The following is a 24,214-nucleotide window of genomic DNA, read 5'->3' as shown; positions in this document are numbered from 1 at the left end:
CTGACACTCATGTGGCACTCGCCCCAACCCCATGTCACCCTCCTGAGAGTTCACATAATTCTCCCAGAAGGACACCCGGTCCACAAACACTACGTAATCCACAGTGTGTCACACCTGTCACCACATCTTCCCCCTCTCCCCGCCCCACCATGGGGACTGAATATTCCCCTAAACAAGGACACCAAGACACAGAAAGATGTGGCAGCTTCCCAAGGTCACACAGTGAGTCACAGTGATGCTCTGACCCTCAGTCCAGACCTGCCAGGCCCCAGAATGCTTGGTCCCCGCCCAACCCTTCCTACAGCCATTCAGGTCCCAGTGGGTTTGGCTGAGCCAACTCTGTGGAGCTGTGAGTAGAAGGTTGAACCGTAATTCTTACAGTGATGTCCCAGGGAGCAGATGGTGCCCCCACCAACCCAGATGGCTGAGACCGTCACACAAACAATGTACAGGTGCTCGATGAATGGGAGTTTTGTCATACGTCCGAGGAGCCCCACTGCGTGCAGCTCAGCCCCCTGCCCAAATGATTAGGTCCCCTTTATCCACCCACCCCTTCCCCACATCCCTCCCGTCCTCCAAGGTCAGCAGTCCCTGGATGGAGCATTACAGTTCACAGTGCAGTCGAATAGCCCCTCTGTGTAGACAAAGAGGATGAGGCCCTGCGAGGGACCCGGTCTCACCCAAGTCCCACAACAGGACCTTGATTCAGCCCAGCAGGGACAGGGACTCGTTTCTGGGGCAGCAGCAGAACAAAGGTCTCCCTCCCACCTACCCCAAGTCCAGGTCCACAATGCACAAGGCTGGCGCCTGCCCGCCACTCAGCCCACCCACTGGACTACAGCAGAGGAGTCGGCCGCCAGCCAGGGTGGAATCCAAGGCAACCAAGACAAGAACCGGAGGTGCAGAGTGCCAATCACCCACAGGGCCCCCAGAGTGGCGCCTCCGTTAAGCCAGTTCAAGCCCTGAGGTTTTAGCTAATCCGCTAATCCCTGGAGACTAGACCAGGCATGGCTGGGGCAGGCTGCTTCTCTGAGACTCAGAGACCCCTGGACAGACGGTGGCAAGGGCCCAGTGATGAGACTCAGAGACCTGGATGGATGGTGGCAAGGGCCCAGTGAAGAGACTCAGAGACCCCTGGATAAGACTTCTGGATAGATGGTGGTGAGGCCCAGTGATGAGACTCAGAGACCCCTGCATGAGACCCCTGGACAGACGATGGTGAGGGCCCCAGTGATGAGACAGAGCCTAGGCCCTTCCCCTGGCCTGTGCCCCTTCACCGAGTACCCAAGGGAGTCGGTCTTTGAGCCTCACTTTCCTCACCTGCACCAGGAGATGCCTGTCCTCACCTTCTCCCTCCCTGCCAGAGGTGGCCTGAGGCCCCCAGGATGCCGGTGTGAAAGGCTCTTGCTGGCTGTATGATAAGTGGGGTCCCCACAGCCTCGCACAGAGCCTGTCACGCAAGAGCTGCTCCATAAATAGAAGCGGATGAGTGACCAGGAGGGCTTTCGACGCCGGGAGCTGCCAGCGGGGGAGATGGCAGAGCTTCAGACTCTGGAACCGGAGCTGCCAGCGGGGGAGATGGCAGAGCTTCAGACTCTGGGAACCGGAGCTGCCAGCGGGGGGAGATGGCAGAGCTTCAGACTCTGGGAACCGGAGCTGCCAGCGGGGGAGATGGCACAGCTTCAGACTCTGGGAACCAGAGCAAACAGCGACGTTCATTTGCAGCATAAGGCCCGCTGTGGATGGGCAGGGGGCTGGCATGGCCTGCCCTCGCCCAAGTCCCCAGGGGACACTCCTTGAGAGTCCTCACTGAGGCTAGGTTCAGGGTCACAAGCACAGCAGCAGCATTCCCTGGACAAGACAATCTCAGGGTGACAATCTCATGGTGGCTCATCCACAAATGGGTGGGGAGGAAAGCAAGGGCTGAGAAGTGGGAGGCCTGGGTCCAGCCAAAGCCCTCTCTGGGCCTCAGTTTCCCCATCTACACAATGGGCACACCACCTCCTACTCTATCGGCCTCACAATGGTGCCCACCAGCTGACACTCAGGATGCTGGGCAGAGAGAGGGGAAAAAAAGAAGGAAAAGAAGAGAGAAAAGAAAGAAAGAAAGAAAGAAAGAAAGAAAGAAGAAAGAAAGAAGAGAGAGAGAAAGAAAGAAAGAAAAGAAGGAAAGAGAGACAGAGAGAGAGAAGAGAGAGAGAAAGAAGAAGAAAGAAAGAAGAGAAGAAAGAAAGAAAGAAAGAAAGAAAGAAAGAAAGAAGAAAGAGAAAGAGAAGAAAGAGAAGAAAGAGAGAGAGAGAGAGAAAGAAAGAGAGACAGAGAGAGGAAGGAAGGAAGGAAGGAAGGAAGGAAGGAAGGAAGGAAGGAAGGAAAGGAAGGAAAGGAAGGAAAGGAATGGAAAGGAAGGAAAGGAAGGAAGGAAGGAAAGGAAGGAAAAGGAAGGAAAGGAAGGAAAGGAAGGAAAGGAAGGAAAGGAAGGAAAGGAAAGGAGAGGAAAGGAAGGAAAGGAAGGAAAGGAAGGAAAGGAAGGAAGGAAGGAAAGGAAGGAAAGGAAGGAAAGAAAGGAAGAAAGGACAAGACCAGACCAACCCTATTAATCCTGACCAGAGTTAGAAAGTGTAAAGTCGGCCAGCACAGTGGTTCATACCTGTAATCCCAGCAGTTTGGGAGGACAGAGGCAGGCAGATCACTTGAGGCCAGGAGTTTGAGACCAGCCTGGCCAAGATGGCAAAACCCTGTCTCTGTTAAAAACACAAAAAATTAGCTGGGCATGGTGGTGCACACCTGTAATCCTAGCTACTCAAAAGGCTAAGGCAGGAGAATCGCTTGAACCTGAGAAGCAGAGGTTGCAGTGAACCGACATTGCGCCACGGCACTCCTGCCCAACTGTCAGAGCGAGACTCCATTTTGGGGAAAAAAAAAAAAAAAAAGTAAAGTCATCAAGACTTAGAACCTACCCCCACAAACCATGACACCCACTGGCCCCCAAAACATCTAGGAATGCCCTGACCAAGCCAGCAAGTTGGGAAGACACGGGGTGTCAATCCCATGCAGAAAAAGGTAAAGAAATTTACCTGTAAGTACTTATGCAGTGTTTTCTTTCTTTTTTTTTTTTAGATGGAGGCTCACTCTGTCGCCCAGGCTGGAGTGCAGTGGTGCGATCTTGTCTCACTGCAACCTCTGCCTCCTGGGTTCCAGCAATCCTCCTGCCTCAGCCTCCCAAGTAGTTGGGATTACAAGTATGCACCAACACACCTGGCTAATTTTTATTTTTTAGTGGAAACGGGATTTCACCATGTTGGGCAGGCTGGTCTGGAATTCCTGACCTCAAGCGATCTGCCTGCCCCCAGCCTCTCAAAGTGCTGGGATTACAGGCATGAGCCACCACGCCCAGCTGTTAAGCAGTGTTTTCATATTAAATTATGTTATGGGATAGAAGGCCAAAAACAGGCTAATCTATGTAAAATAATCAGAGCCTTCTGCTGCACTCTTTTGGGCTATGTCTCCAGTGGGTTCCCGGCCAGCTGCCTTCAGAGAGACTGAGATCAGACCCACACTGGCCAACCTTCTCATCACCCTCCAAATACCTCTCCCTCGCCCTCATGAGCTGGGGGGCCTCAGCCAGTATCTGAGGCACCGAGTCCAGGTTCTGCCTTCAGTGTCCACACCAGGCAAGGCTAGCTCATTCCCCCTTTCCCGAGTCCAGAGGTCTCTGCAGGATCTGGTGATCACAAGAGCCCTGCCACGTGCAGGCTGCTGGACTGCAGGACATGAGCACCCCGGCACTGCCAGGGGAAGCTGGGTAAGTAACACCTCAGCTCGGCCACCTCCCAGCTATGTGACCACTCACCAGTCCCTACCCCTCGCAGGGCCTTTGTTCATTCAGGAAGGACTAGACCAACACCTCCCCTTCCGTTCAGGTGTGGATGACTGAGTGGCCTGCTGGGCACTGTGTGGGGTCCTGAAGCCAGTGGAGCTAGCTCAGGGGTCGGCCATGGGGCTCAGGCAGGCAGGGCAGTGCTATCGACCACAACCCCACCAGGAAGGCCAGGGTTGGAGCTGACCATCAGTGCTGGGCACCAGGAGGTCACACTGGAACTTGACAATTCATAGGCTGAGGTCTGACACCTGGGCTGGTGAAGGAGGAGGCATCAGAGGGGATCTCCCTCCACCACCAACCCTTCATCCTTCAGAGGGAATGTGCCTGAATCCCCAAGGACCTCACTTACAAGAACATTCCTCCTGAAAAGTGAGGACCTGGTGAGGGAGGCACAGCAGAGAAAGGGCGTCTCTGAGGCTCTCCCCAAGAGAGACTGCCTTGGAACAGCCTGGGACAGGAATCCAGCACTCATCCCTGCTCACTCACTGTGTGGCTGAGGGCAAGTCTCAATCTCTCTGAGCCTCTGTTTCCGCCAATGTGACCAGACTCCCTGGGAGCAACGAGGGAGTGAGCTCTGGCCCTGCAAGGTTTGGAGCCAGTCCCTGGATCCACAGGGGAAGAGGGACAGAAAGAGAGGTAGCCTCCTGGGAGCAACTGCAATGAGAGGACTCCCTGAGCAGCTGTGACTGAGGAGCCTGCCCGCTGCCTAACCTCTGCTCCCCAGGAAGTCTGGGCCATGCCTGCAGCCATCCTGCTCATCTCTTCACGTCCACAGAGAGTGTGAGTTTGCATCCATCAACCACAAACATGGCTGTGAGGACCAGATCCTGCAAAGAGGATCGGGACTGAGGCAAAGAGGAGCTCCCAAGTGTTGGGAGCTAAAAAGGCCAAAGGAATTGAGACCAACTCAGCATTCCACTGGAGGCTATACGATCAAACAGCAAACTGTTTATCATGAATGCAGGATGTGGGCAAACTCACGACTGGGCCTACTGCCAGAAGGTTTGCTGAGGGCCCTGGCGCCGTGCTCCTTGAGGTTATCTACTGGGACATCTAGAGCCTATTGTTCGAAGAATGCAGTCTTGAAAGCCTGCTGTAAATCAAGCCACTGACCAACAACCACCCTCCCTTCTCCCTATCTCCTTTACCCAATAAAATGCAAAGGGCTCTAAAGCTCAGGGCCCTTGTTCACTAGAAGCAAGGAGGCCCCTGACTCCTTCTTCCAAATATACTCTTTTGTCTTTATCTTTATTACCATGTTTGTCATCCTTTGTTCATCCCCCAAGGTTCATGCAGGTGACACCCAGGAGTCACCCCCACCCCTCAGGACCCTCCCTGGCCCCCACCCCCACCCGGCACCTGTGATCTGTGCCTGGAAGTGCAGCTCCCTGTGGGCCTGCTGCTGAGATAATTCCATCCCCATCACGAGCCTTTGGCCTGAAGCTCTGTCCCTGTCTGTGCTGCTCTCAGTCACTCACCCCTCAGTGGGGAGGAGTCCGGCAGGGCCTACGGCACAGGGACAGTGAGGGGAGGAACTGGAGGGTGAGGGTGCCTCATGCAGCACTCACCTCTTTGAGTCCAAGCAGCAGGAACGGCAGCGAGTCAAGCCGTGGGGTCCACACAGCAGCAGCTCCACAAGGGCGCGCACATCTCTACCACCCACCGGCCCTCCTCCAACAGCACCATGGGGGCGCCCAAGTCAGTGTTAGCCCCAAGGTCACTGCTGGCAAGTATAAGAAGCACTGTGGGGTACCTGTGACTGTCCTCAGCCCTATGAGAGCCCAAGGGCCCTGCCGCCAGCCCATGTCTTCTCCTCACCAGGGAATTCAGCTGCCAATCATGCGTCCCCATTTTATGAATGTGGAAACTGAGGCTCTAAGAGGTGTAGACACTTCCTCAGGGTCACACCAGGAGTGAGTAGAGAAGCTGGGATTTGAACCCAAGTCAGTCAGTTCAAGTCCAGAGCCCACGTTCTGCAGAGCATCAGCTCAACCCTGAGACACTACCTGTTCTAGGGTCCTCCCCATCCTGACATCTCATGCTGAGAAAATGAGTCCTCATGTTGAGAAAACTGATCTAATTCAAGCCCCACGTGGCAAACAGAGGCCCAGAGAGGAGCAAGGTCTTGCCTAAGGGTACACAGCATGTCTGTGGTAGAAATGGGCCTTTTCTTCCTCTAATTCTACCACTGGGATAAAGATTCAGCAGCTCTGAAAACTGAACTTGCCAGGCCCTGTCTCGGGCCTGTTAAACCCTGTCTCGGCCTCAATACTTGCAGTTTACATGGGAAGCCGTGTTTGACTTCTCTCTACACCCCAGGCCTGTGAAACCAGGACCGCAGTGCCCACTTTTGGGTGTGTGGGCATTCCAGCCTGGGGCTGGACTCAGCACAGGAGCCAGTGTGCCACTGAGCAAGTCACAGCTCCCCTCTGAGCCTCAGTTTGCTACTCTATAAAACAGAGCAGTCATTTTGCCTGACAGGGACCATTCTGAGAATCAAATGGGACTGCGGCCATGAGGCTATGGAAAGAGGAACAAAGTTCTCAGCAAACATCAGAGGGGCGTTGGCAGTCACCACTTCATGGCTATGTCCCCTGTGTCAATTTCTTGTCCTCACGGGCCCACTCTGATGGTGTCACATCTCTGTTTGTTCTCCCTGTCTTGATGGAAGTCTTTCCAGAAAGGACGTAGCTCCTTCAGCCATGAAGAAGAGCTGTTAACCCCTTCACCTGCTGAGCCGTGGGGCCATGTCCAGCCTACGCACCTGAGTTCTGCTCTTAGTTTTCCACGCTCTGCTGTCAGCATGCCCCTCCCCTCAAAGCCTCCTGCACCTTCCTCCAGCTTCTTGTCTATCATAATGATAATAATAATCACAGCTCATAATTATTGGGCATTAGGCACCCTCAGAGGATCAAGATAGACACAGACTGTTTTAAAAGAAAAAACAGGGTGGTTAAAAGCATCACCTAAAAAAAGGAAAAAGAAGAACAATCTCTGCAGCTAGACTTCTTCCTGGGTTCAAATCCCAGCTTCACCACTAACCAGCTAGGTGACCCTTTGGCAAGAGACTTTACCTACCCATGCCTCAGTTTCCTTATCTAACTGATTGGAATAATGTTAGTAGCTGCCTCTTAGAATTGTGAGGATTAAAAGTAAAATCTTTAGAACATATCAAGCCTTTTGAATAGTGCTTGGTGCATAACAAGTGCTCTGTGTTAGTCATTACTACTGCAGAGGCAGGACAGCCTGCTGTTTAGGGATGTAGCTTCCTCCTAATGGTGTGACCTTGGACCAATTACCTAACCTCTCTGAATCCCATGGGTGCAGGGGTTAAATGTAGTCATGCCTTGCATAAAACAGCTACTCAATAAAAAATTGTTATTTTTCCATGCCAGGCACTATGATGATCTCATTGAATACTCACAACATCTCATGGGGTAGGTAATACCATTGAACCCATTTTATAGATGAGAAAACTGAGGCTTAGAAAAAAAGGTCTAATACAGGGCAGAATTCGAATTCAGTTTCAGGCCATCTGGGTCCATGCCCTTAACAGCTATACTACATCACCAGCCTAACATGCTCTGAGCTTTGAAAAACCTGTATCCAAGGTGGTTAGAACTCTCTGAACATATTGAACAAATTGGCGCAGAGAGAGGACTTAAAACACGTCTCACCTACATCATGCATGAGGACCTGTGGCGTTCCGAGGCTGTGATCCGTGGCCCGAGCCAAAGTCTAGAAGCCTGAGGTTGCGGTAATTATGAGCTCCTGATGAGTGAGGAGTTTCTGGTTGGGCTGTGATTGCTGCACAGAGAATCTAGAGGCCGAAGCACAGGGCCATCCCCTCACCACCAACTTCTGCGTGCAGGGAGGGGTCTGCGGGGGGAACGTTGATCAGGACAGAGAACAAAGCCAACAGGAAGGCCTGGGAATGCCCAGGGAAGGCGCGTATCCTTGGAGCCATGGCTGGGCCACTGTCAGAGGACCAAGCTGTGGGGCAATGGCTGTGTTCCTTGACATCAAGTGCAGAGCCACCTGGGGACAGGGGATACACCGAAGGCACATCAGGCACAGCAGGGGCTTCGGACCCCCCATCCCCCACTCGCCTCTAGCCTGAGCCCTGCACCATGGCCCATGAAAATGGACCATCCAGCCGGGATGCCCTGGACAGTGTCCGGGATGCCCAGGTGCCCAGGGGCACCAGCACTAAGGGCAAGAGTGGGTGGGAAGGGCAGGGAGGGACGAGTCACAAGCCCATCCCACAGCTGGACCCCCAGGGCCTCTCCTTGGACACCACTTAGCGGGTAAGGCCCAGAGAAAAGCAGGCAGGATATGCCCCACCCCAGTCACAGCAACCGTCTGGCCAACCATTCTGGTTTGCCCAGGACTCGAGGGTGCCCAGGATGTGGGACCTTACGTTTGAAAACCAGGACAGTTCCAAGCAAACCAGGACAAGCTGGTCACCATCTACAACAGGAAATAAGGGCTAGTGACACAAGTAGGCTGACTGGTTTCCTGGTTTTGATGTGGTTTAAAGAAAAAGTACGGAAACCCCGTATCAGCCTGTAGCTCACCTAACTTCCAACCGGTCAGCAGCCAGAGACACAGGAAGCTGTTCACCGCGAGTTTCTGCTTTAGGGGGCTAGGGACTTCCCTGGGGCTCCGCACGTGCAGTCAGACTTCACTTCTTCATTTAATGCTGCAAATCACACACAAGGGTGGAGATTAAAAACGCTGATGTTACATGCAATGTTTGAAAAAACGTGTTGAGCCACTGTGCAAATGCTAGAGAAACCCCTCCTCCTGTCCATGCCCTGGCGAAACCCTTCCCTATAGAAAGGCCCTAGAAATCTAACTCACACACTCCCCTGGGGAGCAGCCTGCCCTTTTCCTTTCACGTTGCTGACTTCCGTCGTGCACAAGCTAAACAAAGCTCTTTCTCTTTGCTGCTATGTCTGGTGATTGCTCTTGATTTCTATCCTGGCAGATTACAAGAACCCAGGGCGCCAATAACACTAGAACCTCGGGATGCCTGAGAGGAGAGAGAATAAGGGTGAGAAGCAGCGCCTGAGAGAGCAGAGAGGTGGAGACAGAGAAAACACAAGACCAAAGACAGGAGGCAGTGAGACTGAAGCAGAAAGAGAATGGACGGAGAAACAGGAAGACAGAATCACAGCTAGAGACACAGAGACGGGGGAAAGAGAAGCAGGAAGTGGAATGGGACAGGGAGATGGCGTTCATGGTGGAGGGTGTCCAGGTTCTTGGCATCTTGAAGGAAGAATTGGACAAAACACACAAACAAAGCAAGGAAGGAATGAAGAAATTTATTGAAAATCAAAGTACACTCCACAGTGTGGGAGCAGGCCCGAGCATAGGGGTTCAAGGGCCCCGTTACAGAATTTTTGGGAGTTTAAATACCCTCTAGAGTATTCCATTGGTTACTTGAGGTACACCCTATGTAAACAGAGGATGCAGTAAAATTACAAAGCTATTTACTTGGCCTACACCCCATGGAGAGGATATTTCCTGTCCTAGCTGAAGTGGCAATTGGCCTTATGTTCTCTGCCTCCAGACCCTATTTTCCTGCTCAAAGGGGGCAATGCAAAGACCCTGTGACTGCCCCCCTGTCCCAGCTGAACCCTCAGCCCCCAACCTCCCGCCCTGGGCTGCCCGCCTTGCCTCCCACCCCCACCCCATGCTCCTGTTGGTTCACGGTTGAGCACAGAGGCCCCCGCCTGCCGGTACCCCATCTAGGGAGACAGGTTCAGGGAGGGAAGAGCCTCATAGGGGTCCCACAGCACCTCAGAGCGGGAGCTGGAGCCCAGAGCTGGGCCCACTCCGTGCTGCCCATGGCACTGGGAGGAAGGGAAAGCACCTCACAGCCCTTCCCCCGCAGCTGCTGTGTGCCAGGCGGCATGCCCGGGCATAATGGCCTCTCCCCAGCAGCTGCTGTGCCAGGCAGCATGCCCAGGCATAACGGGCATGAGACAGGCAGTAGTGTCACCCCGGTTTTGCAGATGAGGCTCAGCAAGGAGCTATCTCTGACCTGAGGTCACACAACCAGGACTTGAACCCAGCCTTGCTAGCCCCAGATCCCAAGCTCTTTCCCCAAGACTGACAAGAAAACCAGAGGGTGGAAAGGGGGCTTGGTGTCCCCTGGACCTTGCGGCTCAGCACTTTAGCCCCACCCAGACCAAGACAAGCCCACTGTGGAAGAGGAATCCCAACCCCAAGCCTCCCCAACCCAACCTCAAGCCAGGGGCTCAGGAGGCAGGAGACAGGGCTGGGGTCTGAAGGAGGGAGCCAGGATGGGGCTGAGACCTGGACCCGGCCCTGCCATTGATTCGTTGTGTGGCCCCTGCCTGGTCCCATTCCATCTCTGGGCCACTGCCCTGACCTGCAGTGTTGCTGTGAACTCTGAGGAAACGGGGTGAGGGTGCTAGGCCACGCCACCAACACAAAGCGCAGCTCTCTTCCCACCTGAGAATCGGGCAAGTGAGCAAGAGTTATGCCTACGTCCCTGGGCCCCTGGGTCTGCTCAGTTTCCCTACTTTCCAAAATATCCATGTCCCAAGACCACCTGGTCCTCATCACCTCCTGAGCCTCAGTTTCCTCATCTGAATAATAGGCATAGCTCAGCCCATTGCATTATTCTCCTCCTCCCTTGCAGTATTCTGGGGGACTGAGCACAGCCTCTGGGTGCCTCGAGCAGTTTCTGGGTCCTGGGATGTTTCTCTTCCCACAAGCAGCACCACCAGCCGGGGCAAAGTAGGAATGTGTCCCTGGTCATGGTGGCCTGCTGGACACTCTCCAGTGTGCTCTATGACCCCTGGCCATGGCTCAGCCTTTCCGGGCTCAACGGGAATGAGTGGAATTGCAAGGGCCCCAAGGCTCACCAGGCAGGACCGTGGCTCCCGCATGCTTTTGGAGACCAGGATTTGGACATGCGTGGCCAGGAGACTGCCCTGAGACGGCATAGGCTGAGTCAGCTGGCCGCCCCCTGCCTTGCCACTGCTTTCTGTGGGTTACAGGCAATGCCAGGCTTCTAGCTGACCTATCCCATGGACTGTCGGCAACTGATGAGAACTTCCTGTGTGCCCAGGCACCTTCATGAGCCACCTTCCCTCCCCCACCCCCATCCTCCCTAAAGTCAGGGCTTATCAGAGGATAAAGTAGGCCAGGGTTGACAGGGTATCTAAGGGGATATCTAAGCAGAGCCTGAGGGAGAGGCCATTCCATCTGGGGGAAGGCCTTTTCAGGCAGAGAATAGGGTCCTGTTCTCCAAACACAAAGGTCCTGATTGGCCCTGGGCTTATAGGCCCCCTCCTCCAGGAAGCCTTCTTGGATTGCTTCTCCCACGTCTGCCCACTCTCCCGTGAGATTTGCCTGGCCGGCACAGAAGACTGGGCTTGCGTTCAGGACAGATAATCTGCTGGATAAGCTAACAAGAAGCTGCATCCATGCTGTAGAGGAATAATCCGTGCCCCAACAGGAAAGGGCGGGGTCTTCCTCACTCTGGTGCCCCAGTGCCCCGCACACAGTAGATGCTTAACAAGAGTTGAGCACGTGTGAAATTTGGAAGTGGTACCAGAAAATGAGGTCAAGGGTGGCTTCTTTCTGAGGACAAAGCTGTCCCCACACTCTCCTCAGTGCCCTCATGTCCCATGTCCTGGTGGAGGGACTCCCGTCCTTGGGCTGCCAGCCTGCGGTCATGACCCCTCAGCCCAGCTGGGCCCGGGGAGACAGTTCTGCTCCAGTGCAGGGAGATGGCTGCGCATTCCTTTGTCTGGTGGCAGAAGTACATTGTTAGGGGCAGGCAGGATGCCCTCATGCATGTCTTCCTGCTCCTTTCAAGAGTAGCTGGGCAGTGGCTCTAGATCCTGGAGAAGGTTCAGCCCCCAAGGAGCAGCCATCGTGGGCGAGGCCTCCAGGAATTGCAGCACTGAGGCATTTACTCATCACATGAAGAATGATGTGTTTGAAGATTATGAGTCGTGCATGTGTGTGAGTATCTTAGTGAGTGAATGAGTGTGTGTGAGTCTGAGTGTGCGTGTGTGTGAGTGTAAGGGTATGCATGGGTGTGTATGTGGGTGTGTGCACAAATTCACATAAAAACAGAAAAGTCTCTGTACACAGACAGGGAGAGTTCCAGGGACAATAGGAATTTCATGATCAACTTGGCAGTCAACCTGTTGGACAGCCTCCCACTCTGCAGCCCATGTCCTCCTAAACCCTCTGCGGGGCCGGGTGTGGCGGCTCATTCCTGTCATCCCAGCACTTTGGGAGGCTGAGGTGGGCGGATCACCCAAGGTCAGGAGTTCGAGACCAACGTGGCCAACATGGTGAAACCCCATCTCTAACAAAAATTAGCCAGGCGTGGTGACTTACACCTGTAGTCCCAGCTACTCAGGAGGCTGAGGCAGGAGAATCGCTTGGACCCAGGAGGCAGAGGTTGCAGTGAGCCGAGATCATGCCATTGCACTTCAGCCTGGGTGACAAGAGCGAGACTCTATCTCTAAAAAAAAAAAAAACCTATGTGGGATGCAGTTGCCTAGGTGGTTACAACGGGCACCACACTGACACGGGCAACTTACAGATGGACCCCAGTGAACTTTCTCACGACCGTGCTGAAGCCTCCTGCCCGGAAGGAGCTGTAGCCTCATCACCAGCACATGAGACCTGTGTGCCGCATGATGACTCACTGCATCTGTGCCACTGGGACCGCTCCTCTATGTGCTGTGGTGCACCCTCTCCCCTCTCCATCACCCAGAATCCCCCCGTCACTTTCCCTCAGGGAGACCATGCTTTGGAGAATACACCCAGTACCCTCTTTACTTGTGCCAAGGAATGAAGCTCCTACTGACCAAAGCCCGAGCGCTCGCAGAGAGCTGTTTGTGGCTCGCCAGGCAAATGAACCCTGTTTTGTTTTTTTTTTTGCGGTGGTAAGAAATCTGGAAGAAAATTGCACCAAAATGATCTCTGGGTGATAGAGTCCAGACGGTTTTTATTGACTTTGATGCTTTTCTCTGTTTTTCTAAAGTTCTATACCCAGTCTGTGCTACTTTTAGAATCAGAAAAGAGCTAAATCCAAGTGGGGTTTACGCCATTGGTCCAAAAACCAGAGAGCAGGCGAGGAGGGCGTGGGCACTCGAGGAGGCACCAGGGTGACCGGCGACCAGGAGGCAGAGCCTCAATCCAGCTTCCTCGTGCCAGCTCCTGGGGGACGTTGGCTTCGTTTCCCCATCTGGGTTCTAAGCTCCTTCTGACTCTAGCATTCTGGAATGATCTAGCTGGCATCCCAGATAGGGCCTGGGTGGCAGAGGCTGGGTGTGGGCAGCAGGGCAGATACGGCTGCTCATTGGCTATTGGAGCTCAACCCTGCCTGTGATGCCTGGCCTGTGATGGCTGCATCTTGGACACCTGCTGCAGGGAGGGACAGCCTGTGGGCTCTGGTACCTGAGGCAAAACTCCAGGGTTGGCTGAAGTCAGGGTAGGAGATGAGACTCAGACCTTACAATTATTTAAGTGCCTACAACTCACCAGATCTAGAGTGTGTGAGAAACACAGTGAAAGTGACACAGCAGCATGGTCTTAATTCCTTCAGAAAGCCCCACAGCCCGCAGAATTAACCTGTGCTCGCAGCTGTGCTTGCAGAAGCGAAGGCTGGAAGCCAGTAACCACGAACCAGCCACAGGATGAGCTGAACCGAGCAGTGCTGCCTTGACTGAATCTGGCCTCGTTACCCTGCGAAAATCTCCACCCAGGGGGAGCAATGAACCTTGCTAGGCACAAAAAGTGCTGGGTGCAAAAGACAAGACTGTGCAGGGTCCAGCCCCCCCTGGAAGAACCCACCTTTCTCCAGGAATCCCTGGCCCAGTCTCCACTTACCTGCCCTAAAAGCCCTTAAAATTCCCCTTTGCCCTATGCCTTAGGGAGAAGGTGCTTTGAGCAGGAGCTCCTGTTCCCCATTCCTTGATCAACAAATAAAGTTTGACTCTGCTTTGCCCAAATGGGTTTTGTCTTCATGGCGCAAGTAGCACTGGGCAGGGATAGGATGCATTAGGGTCAACTGACCCCTTCAAGGGTGGGTCACAGAAGGTTATTGTAATGGGCCTGGGTGCACTGAGGAGAGGTTTGAGGAGTCCCAGAATCGGGGGACTGGGGACAGGTTGGCCTGTCCTGGTTCATGCTGTCCAGCCAGGTGGCCCCGTGTCAGGATCATGGGTCTCTGAAGGAAACCCTGAATCACCCTCCAGGTCAGGGTTATGCAGAGGCCTCTAAGAAAATTCCCCGAAGCCTGGTAGCTACCACCCCTGTCTCCCCGACTCCCCAGCCCCAGTGTCCTTCCCCCATGTCCTTCCTCTGGGCAGAGGAGGGGCCAGCCCTAGGCCTGGTCTCAGGCCTTTTCACCAGTTTATCCACACACCTCCCCACTTCCTGAGTTCTCTACCTGAGATGCTGTGCAGAGCACGATGTAATGGAAGGATCGAGGGCTTTAGCTCAGAAAACCCTGGGTTCGAATCCTAGCTCTACCAGTTTCTAGTTGTGAAACCTTACTCCTCGTTGAGCCTCAGTTTGCCCTGCTGTCAAATGGGGCAAATGCCTAAGAAGACTGTTGTCCAGCTCAAGTGAGCTCATGGGCAGGAGAGGGTTTTGGAAATAGAGTGTGGACTGGTGAGAAGCACCTCACTTATCCCCCTCGAGAGAGCCCACGGCCACCTCAGGCCCTGCCTGTCCTGCCTTTCCTTTCCAATCCCAGCTGCGCCCCTGCCCCGGCCCACAACTCACTTTCCAAACCTGCACAGACTACACCAGGGCTCAGCAACGGAGTGGCAGGACCCTGAGGCGCTGGCAACCAGGCCTGGGCACATCAGCTGGGCACCTTGATAAAATGAGGCTGATTTCTGGGATCAGCCAATGAGACTTTGGCAGGGACACTCCCCTCCCACCTCGAGTGGTGGCCAAGGTCACCAAGCCCTTCGCAGGCTGGGCTAAACTGGACAGACACCAGGACAGGACAGTCAGGAGGGACCAGGGGTCTTTCCTTCCCAGGGAGCAAGGCCAGAGCCCAGGACAGGCCCCAAAGCCAACTCCACTGGACATAACTTTGTGGGGGCTGAGTTATCTGGGACAGCCCAGCAGTTACACTCAAAGCAGCTGAGCCTGGCCAGCGTTCAAACACCGACTCCCCCACTTCCTGGCGTGATCGTGGGCAAGCGACTTCACCTCTCTGAGCCTCTGTTTCTTTCTCTGCAAAATGAGGTAATATCAGCACCCACCTCATGGAATGCTGTGAGGATTAAATGCACTTTTAGTATCTGATTCGGGGCCTGACACTTGGAACGTGTCTAATAAAGGTTATCTCTCACTTCCTTCAACTTTGGGAAAGAAGGAATGCTGGGAATTCCATCCTTTTGCAGAAGGGAAAAAGAGTTCAAGCCCACTCCTTCTGGGATAAGTCAACGAGGGAAATCTGGTGAGGGTGGAAGAGAGGGATCGAGCACAGCCACCCCATTTCGTGCCTGGCGCGGAAACGCCGGTCCCTGGGTCAGTGGGGAGGTGGCAGGTAACTTAGAGTTCATCATTGGTTTGCGGGACTCTAGCTGAAATTTTCTGGGAGAACAACTGGGATTTAAGAGGACAGCATCAGTTACAAAGCTGAAAGAAAGCTCTAGAAACTAGGAAAATTGTCCGGGCCTGGTGGCTCATGCCTATAATCCCAGCCCCTTGGGAGGCCAAGGTGGGTGGGTCACCAGAGGTCAGGGGTTCAACACCAGCCTGGCCCACATGGTGAAACCCCATCTCTACTAAAAATACAAAAATTAGCCTGGCATGGTGCTGCATGCCTGTAATCCCAGTTACTTGGGAGGCTGAAGCAGGAGAATCGCTTGAACATGGGAGGCGGAGGTTGCAGTGAGCCGAGATTGCACCACTGCACTCCAGCCTGGGCAAGAGTGAGACTCTATCTCAAAAGTAAAAAAAAGAAAAAAGAAACTGGGAAAATCTTCAGTGTAGCCACACTCTTCCGCTCCCCAACCTCGGGGGCTGTTATGGGTTGACCTGCATCCTCCAAAAAGATACGTTGAAGCCCTCAGGCCCAGTACCCCAGAATGTGGCCTGATTTGGAAATAGGGTCGTTGCAGAAGTCATCAGTTAAGATGAAGTCATACTAGGGTAGGGCAGGCCCTTAACCCTATATGCCTGGTGTCCTTAGGAGAAGACATTGTGGTCGGGTGCAGTGGCTCATGCCTGTAATCCCAGCACTTTGGGAGTCTGAGGCAGGAGGATCCCTTGAGCCCAGGAGTTTGAGACCAGCCTGGGCAACACAGCAAGATCTAGTATCTACAAAAATATTCATTTATTTTTTTATTTTTTTGAGACAGAGTCTTGCTCTGTTGCCCAGGCTGGAGTACAGTGGCACAACCTAGGCTCACTGCAACCTCTGCCTCCCAGATTCAAGCAATTCTCCTGTCTCAGCCTCCCAAGTGACTGGGATTACAGGCATGCACTACCATGCCCAACTAATTATTGTATTTTTAGTAGAGACAGGGTTTCGCCATATTGGCCAGGCTGGTCTCAAACTCCTGACCTCAGGTGATCCACCCACCTCGGCCTCCCAAAGTGCTGGGATTACAGGCATGAGCCACTGCGCTCGGCCTCTACAAAAAATTCTAAAAAGTAGCCAGGCATAGTGGTGTGCACCTGTGATCTCAGCTATTTGGGAGGCTGAGGTGGAAGGATCTCTAGAGCCTGGGGGGTTGAGGCTGCAGTGAGCTATGATCATCACACCACTCTACTCCACCTTGGTGACAGAGTGAGACCCTGGCTCAAAGGAAAAGGAGAAGAAGAGGAGGGAGGGGAGAAGAAGAGGAGGGAGGGAAGAAGAAGAAGAAAGAAGAGAGAAGGAGAAAGGGAGGAGGAGGGAAAGGAGGAGGAGGAGGGAAGGGGGAGGAGGGGGGAGGAGGGGGGAGAAGAAGGAGAAGAGGAAGAAGAGGAAGAAGAAGAAGGAGAAGAAGGAGAAGGGGGGGAGAAGGAAGGAAGAGAAGAAGGGAGGGAGGGAGGGTGGGAGGAAGGAAGGGAGGGCGGGAAAGAGAGAAAGAGGGAGGGAGGGATCATGGAGACCCATGACGGAGATGGTCGTATGACAATGGAGGCAGAGTGAGGAGGGGGACGGGGAATGAATCTCTAAGCCAAGTAACACCAAGCAAGGATTACCAGCAAACACCAGAAGCTGGAAGAGGCAAGGAAGGGTCCTCCCCCACCAGGTTTAAGGTGCCCTGTTGACACCTTGATTTTGGGCTTCTGGCCTCCAGAACTGTGAAAAAATTAATGTCTGGTGCTTGAAGGCCCCTGTGTGTGGTGCTCTGTTACCAACTTCTAGGGGCATCCAGAAGCCCTAGGATGCAAAGGCAGAGGTCTAAAATGAGAAGCCCCTTCCCAGGGGAGGTGGTATGAGGGGAAGGCCACGGGAGGCACTGCGTGGGGTCTGCGTGGCCTGGGCAGGGCCCCTTAACCTGTGCTCCCAACCCCGAGCGCAAAGGTGTCTGATCCCCAGCACCTCCTCCTAGGGACACAGGCCATGATCCTCTGTGGCCCAGACAGCAGCCTCCCCTCAGCCCCAGACAGACGCCTTTTTCAGCTCCACCGTAAGGAAGAGTTTTCTAGATTAGAAGGCACTTAATAGGTGTTTGCTGTGAAAGTGAAAATCAACAAGGGCTGCTGGGCGGGTTTACTGGGAAGCTACTGACACGTAAGCCGCAGCCTCTTCCAAGCTGGCACCTTGACCTCCAGCCTCCAGAGCTGAGACAATAAGTTTCTGTTGTTTTAAGACATCAAGTATGGTACTTTTGTTCCAGGAGCACTAGGAAACGGATAGAGACGGTAATTGGGATACAACCTGCAGATGGATTTTGGCCTCAAAAATGTCTGGCTCCTGGGTGCCCCTGACTCCTTAATGCAAGAAACAAGCGGGGAGGGCTCAGATGGTAGTTTCTTCACACAGGAGAGGATGCAGTGATCCCAGGAAGGAGGCACAGGTGACCCAGAAACTCCCAGCAGACTGGGCGCGGTGGCTCACGCCTGTAATTCCAGCACTTTGGGAGGCCAAAGTGGGCGGATCATTTGGGATCAGGAGTTCGAGACCAGCCTGGCCAACATGGCGAAACCCCATCTCTACTGAAAATACAAAAATCAGCTGGGTGTGGTGGCGCATGCCTGTAATCCCAGCTACTCGAGAGGCTGAGACAGGAGAATCCCTCGAACCTGGGAGGCAGAGGTTGCAGTGAGCCGAGATCACGCCACTGCACTCCAGCCTGGGTGACAGAGTGAGACTCCTTCTCAGAAACAACGAAAGAAACCAAAACACCTGCCAGCAGAGTGGTGGCAGAGCCCGTGTTTCCACCGCTGCAAAGTGTAAAGGGAGATGGAAGGAGAAAGAGAGAGATGAGAAAGGACACATGTGCCCCTCAGGCCTGAGCCTCGGACTGGGCAGGAGGGTCTGTGGGGACACTGGGACAGACAGATCCCCCAAGAACCCCAAGCCTATAGCCCACCTCCTCCTTGCTCAGCAGCGGCGGGCAGCCCCGGCTCCCTTCAGGCCGCAGGTGACGTGTCCAGAAGACCCCACATGCCCCAGAATGGGGTCTCCAGCTGCCGAGAGGGCTGACGGCCCAGCAGAGGTCTGGACAGGTGACTCTGGGCCAGAGCGGAAGGACACATGGGACTCCACAGCCAGATAGCGGCAGAGCCACGAGGGGTGCTGTCCACCGTGCTTCCAGCCCTCTCTGCACACAGGATAGAAAAGGGTGCTTGGGATGGAGTGTTTGATGATGAGGGAAGACTGACAGACAGCAGGGGCAGAAGAAAAACAGCCATGACCCTCACCAGATGGCTGCCAGGCCTCACTCTTGCAATGAGGCTGAACCAAGTTTCCAAGCCAACCAGCCACGCCCAGGTGTCCTTGGAGAGGGACTCTCCTCTCTGCCTCTGCCAGGGCCAGGGGATGTGAACGGTCTCAGATAAGGAGGGACCTAAGTGGGCAAGGAACACACAGCCCGACCTCATCGCCTGTGAACGCCCACAGCTGAGAACATTTATTTTCTGCCCCAGGGCTCTGTGCAGGGCCAGAGAGAAGATAAGATTAGGAGACAGGTGGACTTCCCCAGAGAGGCAAGTGGGGCGGCCGGGGGAAGAGCCACATCCTCTGGGTCTGGTAGAGAATAAGCCAGGGACATGCAGGCCCGCCATGGGCCTGGTGGCCCTGCTGCAGGACTAGAGAAGATGGCAGAGCACCTCAGAACCTGACATGGGAGCCCTCCTTCACAGAGGACATGAAGGTGGCCTTCAGAGGCCTTGGGGGCCGCTCGAGGGAGGAGACAATGTGCTTGGGGGTTGCTGACCTCTGCAGGGTGGACTTGGACACTGGGGATGGGACCGAGGGGGTGGAATGGGCCGTGGAGGCCGACTGGGGCCGCAGCAAGAAAGAGAACTGGGGCCTCAGGAAGGCAGGCAAGCTGGAGTCCAGCAGCCTGGAGGCTGAGGCGGTGACAGATAACAAGGAAGATGGGGAGGAGGTGGCTGCAGGCGTGCTGTCCATGGTATCCAGCACAGCCTGCTCCCTGCTGGGCACCAGGTCCTTCTGGACATCGTGGGCTACCAGGCGGATGTGCTGGTCCTGCTGGTCTGGGCCCCTGCTGGTCAGGAAGTCGGGCTGCTGGGTGGGCATCAGATCATTGAAGTGCAGGCTTTGGTAGACCTGAGGCGAGATCTGCAGGGAACAGAGTGGGGAGCAGGAACGGGGCACCAGGTGGAGCCAGGGACACCCAGGATCAAGAGTAGACTTGCAGGAAGGAGGTGCCCTGAGGTCTTCCCATGCCAAGAAGGCATGTCCAGAGGACTGCGGTTGCCACTAACCACTGTTGTCTGCAGACCCATGCAACCACCCTGCACCAGGCCAGGCACCCAGCCCTGCTCTCCACCCAATTATGGTGCTTCTGACGACCCTGTGAGCTGGCGAGGAGACTGTCCACTTCTGCGAATGAGGCCTCGAGCTGGACCCTGGGTGAGGCCCAGGTGCAAAGAGCTCCTTGGAGCAATCCACCTCACACCAGCCTCTCCCCAGCCCGGGACAGGGGGCCCTGCAGAGACATGGCCTTCAGTGTTATCTCCCATGGCAGATAAGGACAGAAAGGCTGGGAGAGGCTGGGATCTCAAATCTGGAGCTCTAATCTGCTCTTTGGAACATCCCCTGCTCCTTTCTGTCCCCAGTGGAGAGCCACTCCTTCCATTTATCCTGTCTCTTACTACAGGCCTGGCACGACACCCTGCTCTGCTGTTTGAGCACCACGGTAGTGGGGACACAGGTGGGAAATATGCTAACCAGCAAATGGACAGCCACAGACCATAGGAAATGCTTGGAGGCTATAGACAGGGGCCCTGCCCAAGGGGGACCTTGTCCCACAGGCCCTTGAGGCTTGTTTTCAAAGACAAAAGCTGCGCCAGTGACCTCAGCCAGGGCATTGGCAAACAAACCAGACACATCAGTCTCATCCCAGAACTGTCCATGGCCCAGAATCCTGTTAAAGGACAAATGCTCCCGTCCACCCCCACTGAAGGGCTGTGTGGGCACAAGGGTGGCTGCCAGTGGACATGGGATTCCCTGACCCAGCCTCCTGGGGAGCCGCCCCATCCCGCCTCACCTGCTGCTTCATCCAGCCATACGGCACCCTCATGGACAGGAACCTGGTATTCCGCAAGCGTTCCTTGGGCTTATACGCCGCTCCCAAGACTTTGCTCACCTGCAGGAGCCACGCCCAAGAGTGAAGCCTGTGAGTTGGGTGTCCCTGCACCCCTCCCTGTGCTCCCCTCCCAGCCTCACCTGCTTGTCCCTGGACTCCCACTTGCTCCAGCTGTCCTCAGTGTCTTCCAGGGGGCGCTCTCCAGCCCATGGGGACATCAGGGCCATCTTCTGCAGCCTGGCCCAAGCTTCTGTCTCCTTATCTGCCTTCCCATGCAGGAGGGCCATCAGCGCCGCCTGCTCTCGCCGCTGGTATATCAGGGCCTCAGCCAGATCCCGCTGCTCCCTAGTGTGGGGGGCTTTTCTTCACAAGATGTCCTCCCACCACAAGGCAGGGTGACCCTCCCAGAAACCCTGAAAGGCTCTCCCTTTCCTGGGCCTGATCCTTTCCAAACTTCCATCCCTCCCCCAGGGCAAATTCCCAGAGCCCACCACTGAGCAAGTATGGAATTTGCAAATCCTGGATCGATGCAGCCGGCCCAGCAAGTCCTGCCACTCTCCCACCACTCTGTCCTCTCCACCATGCAGACCTGACACCCCGTCTGGCTTTATCTGGACCTCCCCTTGTGGACTATTCAAACATGTCTGCCCCCTGCCCCAGGGAAACCCTGCCTTTGCCTTGTTTGATGTCCCTCCACAGCACTGTCAAGATGTATGCTTTGATGGCAGCACCGGAGCCACAAAGATTCTGTGGGTACCTGACAGACTCCTACTTAAATGTCAAAACCCAACTCTAAAATCACCTCTCCTATGCAGCCTTCCTTACTTGATCCACTCAATCACATAGATTGTCCTCTGAGCCATCCCTGTTCCTAATACTCTCATTACTTATCACATAAAACTGCAGCCATGAGTCTGCATGTCCACCTCCCCAAGTAAACTGTGAGTTCTCTGAAGCAGGACTGTGTCTGGATGTCTTGTATCTCTAGAACCTAGCACAAGGTCTGGCAGTCAGTAGGATCTCAATACACATTTTCTTGAATGAACCAGAATTACTGGAGACTTGGTCAGGAATAAGGATGGAGTGGATGGAGTGGGTAGGAGATGAAACTGCCGGGGGAGGAACAAGTAGCCAGCAGCCTGATGTTCCCTGCAGATCAGGGAAATAACACAAATGTCCACTCAGGATCAGGGCCTTGGGCCTGAGCACTCCTCTGCCAGGGACTCTGGCCATGCAGCAATGACCTCTGCAGGGAAGTCAGCTCTAGCAAATCTGGGCACGGCTGGGGGACAGGGCCCCATCCAAGCACTTGGGTTTTTGTATTTTCCCCTTTCACCGCTCAACCTTTCAGCTGAGCTGGGCTAAAACAGGGCCTGGGCTCTCCAGCCATAGCTGCCACTGTGGAGTAGAGTTGCCTGCAACTCTCAAGCCTCTGGCCTTCTGAGGGTCCTCCTCACCCATGTCTAGCTCTACCCAACCCAGGCAGAGGCTTCCTGGGACCTGGGAAGACTCACAGCCTCTCCCTCCTCAGGCCAGAGAAGATCAAGCAGCTGTGCTCACTCACTGCAGTTCCAGATGGAAGGCCTTCTGGGTGGTGCCAGTGGAGCCGCCCTCTTCCTCTAAGCTTGCTCTGTTTTCATGAGGACCATCACAGGCATCCTGTAGTCTTTTCCACACACTCAGGCCAAATGTTCCTGTGATTTGACCAGACACTGCTCAGAACCACAACTGGCATACTCCCCTCCTCCAAGCCCTCTGCCCCTTATCCTCTACCTTCAAGGGTCAGCTAGCAACCCCTACCCTCAGCCCCCACACCCACTCAAATGTTGAGTGCCCACCATATGCCAAGCATATGGTGACATATGCCACCACAAATATGTACTCCACAAATATGTGGATGAGCCAGACAGAAGCCCTAGGACACACTTGGAGCTCAGGCCTAAAGTATCCTGCTCCACATGTGAACTGAGATGGGGAGAGTACTATGGCAGTGACTGAATGATCCTCAGTCGGGCTTCAGGTAGCTTGTGTGTAAAATGGCAATGGCATAAAACGGTCAGACACCCATCAGATATGAGATTGGGGGTGGTGGGGGAAGGAATGGGGCTGGAGTAAAAAGTAGACAGTGAAAACAGAATTAAGTCCTGCTCCTGGGCAGAGAATAGTGAGTAGCAGGCCATTCTCCTGCTGCAGGATTTTTAAAGTTAAGAAAAATAAAACAGATAGGTACAAAATCATTAAAAAAAAAAAAAAAAATCACTGGAGAGCAATAGAAGCAGAGGGCCAGGTGAACTAAAATGACAGTAAGGGACAAGTTTTCCCAAGAAAAGCTCAGAGTGGGAGCTGCTTTCTTGTCTCGGGGGCACTCCTGAGTCTACACACAGGCTGAATGAGAATCAGACTTGGCTTAGAGAGACAGAGACCAGCAGAGCTTCTGACATCCACTGTGGCTGGCATGATTAATAAATCTCGCCTGAATGCACAGCTGTTTTTCTTGTTAGGACATTTGCCGAGCACCAGGGAGGCTGGGGTTGTAGGTGCTGGTATAGAAAAGCAGAATGAGATCATTGGGAAACAGAGTCCCACTGAAAGAGGAGCCTGAAACAGACACAGATTTCATCCTTGAGACAACTGAACACAGAGGCAAACTGAGTCCTCCTAAAGCTGCTACTCAGCCCCAACCCAGTTCAATCCCCAACTTGATGGAGATGCTCAGCCCTATACAGAGGAAAGAGCAAATGCTCTGGGGGAAATAATATCAGCTAAAGTCTTTACAGTCCATTTATACAAGCCCAGAAAAGTGTTGGATTTTTTAAAATTTTATTTTGTATATATGACATTTGAAAAGGCAAATAAAACCAATAATCAAGAGAAGAAATAGGCATTAGAAGTGGACCCTCCAGAAGATTCAGACATTGGAGTTAGCAGATTAAAACTTTAAATAACTGTTACAAATAATGTTAAATAAAATTAAAGAAAATTGAATAAAATGGTGGAAAAGAAGAATTGCAATCTATAGAAAAGAATCAAATGGACATTCTAAAACTAAAAAAAAAATCTAGCCAGGCACGGTGGCTCAAGCCTGTAATCCTAGCACTTTGGGAGGCCAAGACGGGCGGATCACGAGGTCAGGAGATTGAGACCATCCTGGCTAACACAGTGAAACCCCGTCTCTACTAAAAAATACAAAAAAGCTAGCCGGGCGAGGTGGCGGGCGCCTGTAGTCCCAGCTACTCGGGAGGCTGAGGGAGGAGAATGGCATAAACCCGGGAGGTGGAGCTTGCAGTGAGCTGTGATCCAGCCACTGCACTCCAGCCTGGGCGACAGAGCAAGACTCTGTCTCAAAAACAAAACAAAACAAAACAAAACAAAACAAATCTAAAATTAAGAACTAATTCAATAGATTTAATAGCAAGCTGCATACAGAAGAGGATAGGGTTCGTGAACTGGAAGGCAGGTCAGCAAAAAAACAGTGTGGAATTCAGAGCTTGAAAAAAAAAATGAAAAAAAAAAAAGGCATGAGAGACCTACGAGACAAAGTCAAATAGTCTAGCACACATATAGTTAGTACCCCCACAATGAGAGGAGAGAGAAT

The 24,214-nt window shown here is 53.7% G+C and overlaps 1 protein-coding gene across 2 annotated transcripts in view; it reads right to left on the bottom strand.

Annotated features, from left to right (window-relative positions):
• Window positions 1-8,414: 8,414 nt before the first annotated feature.
• EFCAB8 (EF-hand calcium binding domain 8) overlaps window positions 8,415-24,214 on the bottom strand; it is a 102,766-nt gene continuing 86,966 nt past the window's right edge. The window contains exons 20-23 of one of the 2 annotated variants that reach the window (XM_073007901.1): window positions 22,184-22,313; window positions 20,760-20,964; window positions 20,581-20,679; window positions 8,415-8,582 (exon numbers count right to left, since the gene is read on the bottom strand). In XM_073007901.1, the coding sequence (XP_072864002.1) occupies window positions 8,577-8,582; window positions 20,581-20,679; window positions 20,760-20,964; window positions 22,184-22,313 (440 nt within the window). In that variant the 3' untranslated portion in view covers window positions 8,415-8,576. Of the gene's footprint in view, window positions 8,583-18,949; window positions 19,650-20,580; window positions 20,680-20,759; window positions 20,965-22,183; window positions 22,314-24,214 lie in introns of those variants that run through there. The other variant, XM_037982882.2, reaches the window with a different exon arrangement.

This window comes from Chlorocebus sabaeus, chromosome 2 (assembly GCF_047675955.1).
Source record: "Chlorocebus sabaeus isolate Y175 chromosome 2, mChlSab1.0.hap1, whole genome shotgun sequence".
NCBI lineage: Eukaryota > Metazoa > Chordata > Mammalia > Primates > Cercopithecidae > Chlorocebus > Chlorocebus sabaeus.
This window is presented reverse-complemented; position numbering and strand designations above follow the sequence as displayed.